General features: G+C 38.5%; 1 protein-coding gene across 1 annotated transcript; it reads left to right on the plus strand.

Moving 5' to 3' along the window:
* The first annotated feature begins 1,273 nt into the window (after nucleotides 1–1,273).
* On the plus strand, nucleotides 1,274–2,218 carry LOC122111446 (putative olfactory receptor 2W6). The gene has a single exon (XM_042684284.1). The coding sequence runs from the start codon at nucleotides 1,274–1,276 to the stop codon at nucleotides 2,216–2,218; it is 945 nt and encodes a 314-aa protein (XP_042540218.1).
* Nucleotides 2,219–4,119: the final 1,901 nt, after the last annotated feature.

The following is a 4,119-nucleotide window of genomic DNA, read 5'->3' on the forward strand; positions in this document are numbered from 1 at the left end:
CGAATTAAGTATAAAGAGAACAGTTTCAAGTGCTTTAACAAATATTGTTGTTCACAATCTCTCATTGAATAAAGGAATACTATTGGATTCACTTCACATATTGGTGGAATTATTACCTGACAACACCTAGCTTCTAAGCAGTGGACTGGGATTGGAGACACTGCTAGACTTAGAAAACACTTACATCAGCACTCAAATCTCCTTAGTAAAGTTCATGCTTTTATGATAAGAAAACTCTTTCTGACTTGCTAATATGTGTATTTATGAGGACATATTTTCTAATTCTAAGTAATGTTTATATAATGATGCTTTCCTTGAGAACATTCGTTTTTCTAGAGATTGCCACAAATGACAGTTTAACATTTATTCCATGCCCTCAAATATAAATGTAACCCAAGGTCTGAAGTTCATGGACACAAATTTGGCAGAAAAAATATTAAAACTAATTCAGTGATTGTTTCAAACTATTTAATCATACAATACACTATTCAGGGGGAAAGAGTGGTTTTGGTGAAATTTTACTCTGTGTGTGTGTGTGTGTGTGTGTGTGTGTGTGTGTGTGTGTGTGTGTGTGTGTGTGTACACACACACTTTTAGAGTTAAAATGTTATTTTATAAGAAAAAATTCAAAGCCACAAAAAGTGTACACATATAATTGCTTAGCTCCATAAAGACAAACAACTCAGAGTTTATTTAAATAACTATTCTGTTTTTATTAAATGCCTGGTAACTTAGAAGAGGGAAAAGTAAATTGAGTTTAACAGTAATTATTACCAGGTGTCCTCATTAATAATATATAATTGATCTTATCAAAATGCCTACCTACACAGCTTTGGCAGGAAAGTCCAGGAGACTCTTATCTCCAATTAACCACCAAAAAGCCAAAAGTAGAGCTCTGGTTCAACTGGTTAGACTGCTAGCCTTGAACGTAATTAATTAATTAATTAATTATATAGCTCAAGACAATACCCAAGACCTCAGTTCAAATGCTAGGAGCCTAGCAGAAAGAAAAAAAATAATATAGAACTGATCAGTTACAAAGCATATTAATTCTTCTCAAAGATTTAGTAGACACTCTGAGTTTAGCATTGTGTTTTAGGACCACTTTGGACATGAGAAAATACACAGATGCTATAAACACTGAACACCCAGCAAAGAGATGCTCCAGATAGAAAGTAAAAGTATGAAATAATTGAGAGCCACACAGTTCCAAAGCAGACTGACACCAGGCTTGGTAACCATGACATTATCTCCTAGCATATCATAAAGGGCCATGGAAACAACCAATGGAAGTTCCAGAACAGACTTCATCCTTCTGGGGTTTTCTGATCGACCTCACCTGGAGCGCATCATCTCCGTGGCTGTCTTCATCTTCTATGTGGTGACTCTGGTAGGAAACACAGCCATCATCCTGGTGTCTTATCTAGACTCCCAGCTCCACACCCCCATGTATTTCTTCTTGTCTAATTTGTCTGCTGTGGACCTCTGTTATACCACTAGCATCATCCCCCAGATGCTGGTAAATCTGTGGGGCCCAACAAAATCTATCACATACGGAGGCTGTGCACTCCAGTTCTTCTTCGCCCTTGACCTGGGAGCCACAGAATGTCTTCTCTTGGCTGTGATGGCCTATGACCGCTATGCTGCTGTGTGCCAGCCTCTGCACTACATGGTCATCATGCACCCTGGGCTTTGCCACAGGATGGTGCTGATCTCCTGGTTGGGGGGGTTGGGAAGTGCCCTAATTGTTTGCTCAATGACATTGAAGTTACCCAGATGTGGCCACCGCCAAGTGGATAATTTTTTCTGTGAGATGCCAGCGTTGGTCAAGATGGCTTGTGTCCATTCAAGAGTCATTGAGATTGTTGTCTTTTCTCTTGGAGTTGTATTGCTTCTAGTACCTCTGTCACTGATTCTCATCTCCTACGGAGTCATCACTCAAGCTGTAATGAGGATCAAGTCAGCCAGCAGGTGGAGAAAGGTCCTGAACACCTGTGGCTCCCACCTCACAGTAGTGACTCTGTTCTATGGGACAATCATTTATATGTATATGAAACCACAGAAAACCAAGTCCCAAGATGAAGGGAAGTTCTTCACTCTCTTTTACACAATTATCACACCCAGTCTTAATCCTCTGATCTATACTTTAAGAAACAAAGATGTAAAGAGTGCTCTGAGCAGAGTACTGGTAATGGACAAATGTTCCTCAAAAGTGTGAAGTAAATGGAAATCTCCTACCAGAGTGTAGAGAAACAAAAGAAATAATGGCCTTCCACAATAGAAGCTACATCCATTCTAAGATCATTTATTAGCAATTTACCAAAATATTATTTAACTTTTAATAAATGGGAAGTACCAGGAAATATGAGGCAGATAGAGATCCATGATAATATACAATTCCTAGACATCAAAAACTAGTCAAGCACTGCTGTGATTACAAATTATAGTAGGTACCCAGAATAAGAAAATAATCAGTGGTTCCCACTTTTTTTTTTTCTTGTGCCAGTCCTGGGTTTGAACTCAGGGCCTGGGTGCTGTTCTGAGTTTTTTGGCTCAAAGCTAGCACTACCACTGGATCTTCAGCTCAACTTTCAGCTTCTTTGGTGGTTCATTGGAAATAAGAACCTGATGGACTTTACTGCCAGAGTTAGTTTCAAACTATGATCCTTAGAGCTCAGTCTCCTGAGTAACTGGAATTTATAGAGGTAAGCCACTGGCACCTGGTAACTGTTAATATTTTAAATATAAAGCCCTGCAAAAGCCATTAACTTTTATGCTCTGAAGTGGCAGGTAATGGATAAGTAGAAGTTAGGATGGAACTAAATGAAGTTTATATTCTCCAGATTAATCAAAAAATTTTCACTTCCATTAATAAAGTTTTTTTAAGGTGGTCTCACTTAGGTAGCCCAGACTGGCTTCAAAATCAAAATCTTCCTGGCTCAGGTTCCTGAGTGCTGGGATTACAGGCATGTACCACCATGACCATGTAGTTCATTGTTGGTACTGAAGGGGTTTAAACTAGCTAGGCTGGCACAATATTGCTGGCTATGTCCCTGTCCCTGGTTTTCAATGGCTATTTTAAGGAGAGAATCTCCCATTTCCACCCAGGCATGTGCCTGATCTTTGATCCCATAATGCTGGGATCCTGGGTACATGTCATCTTTCCTGTGAACATGGAATCTTGTGGATTTTTCTTCTTGAGCAGGGTTGGGACTGAGGTCCTGAGCTTCCCACGTAGCTTGGGAAGACAGGTGTGAGCAGCTTCACCAGCTTTCAGTTAAGAAGGGAATCTCTTGAGCTTTTAGGTCCAGGCTGTCCTTGACCCTTGGGCCTACTGATAACAGCCACCCATATAGGTAAGGTTATAGATACAACTACTTTGGAATAATGGCTTCGGAATAATTTTGTTTTCAAAGAAAGATGGGAAAAATTATGAATGTACTGACTCTATTTTAAGTTCTTTGGCTAAATTATATGTACAGTAAACTTATTTTTTCTTGAAATATCTTGATTTTCCTACTAATAAAGGTGATAAAATAAGAAAAAAACAAAAAATATATAGTAGGTACAGAACCATATATCTGCAAAATGTAGCTTCTTTTTTCCCATTCATTTTTTATTATTATAAAGGTAATATACAACGTATTACACTTCCATAAGTCAGATCAAGAGCACATTCCTTTTTGGGCAATGTCATCCCTTCCCTCACTCTCTTCCAGCTTTTCCCTCCCTTCCCCACCTACAAGTTGTATAGTTCATTTTCAACATAGTGTCTAGCAAGTACCACTGCTACATTGTTCACCCTTTATCCATCCATTTCTCTGCCCCCACCTCACCCTCCCAAGGATAGATAAACAAAGAAGAAAAAAGGAAAATTAAAAAAAAAGAAAAAATTCTTGTTTCCATTTCCTGGAGTTCATTTCAATAAATATCATTTTATATGATCACATGCACATAGCTATTACACCTTTTCTTTGTCTCCTAAGAATATCCTCCTTAGGTCTCACTGTTTGTGAATGCTTAGAGACCTGTATGATTTATCATGCTCCAGTGTGTATTTCTTTTACCATCAAATGTATTAACTTGCAGATTTATAGGCACATTGTAGCTACCATTAAT

The sequence above is a fragment of the Dipodomys spectabilis genome, unplaced genomic scaffold (genome assembly GCF_019054845.1).
Source record: "Dipodomys spectabilis isolate Male_0828 unplaced genomic scaffold, ASM1905484v1 ptg000085l, whole genome shotgun sequence".
Taxonomy (NCBI): domain Eukaryota; kingdom Metazoa; phylum Chordata; class Mammalia; order Rodentia; family Heteromyidae; genus Dipodomys; species Dipodomys spectabilis.

Coding starts and splice junctions, on each gene's coding strand:
- LOC122111446 (XM_042684284.1), top strand. CDS start 1,274: ATGGAAACAACCAATGGAAGTTCCAGAACAGACTTCATCCTTCTGGGG.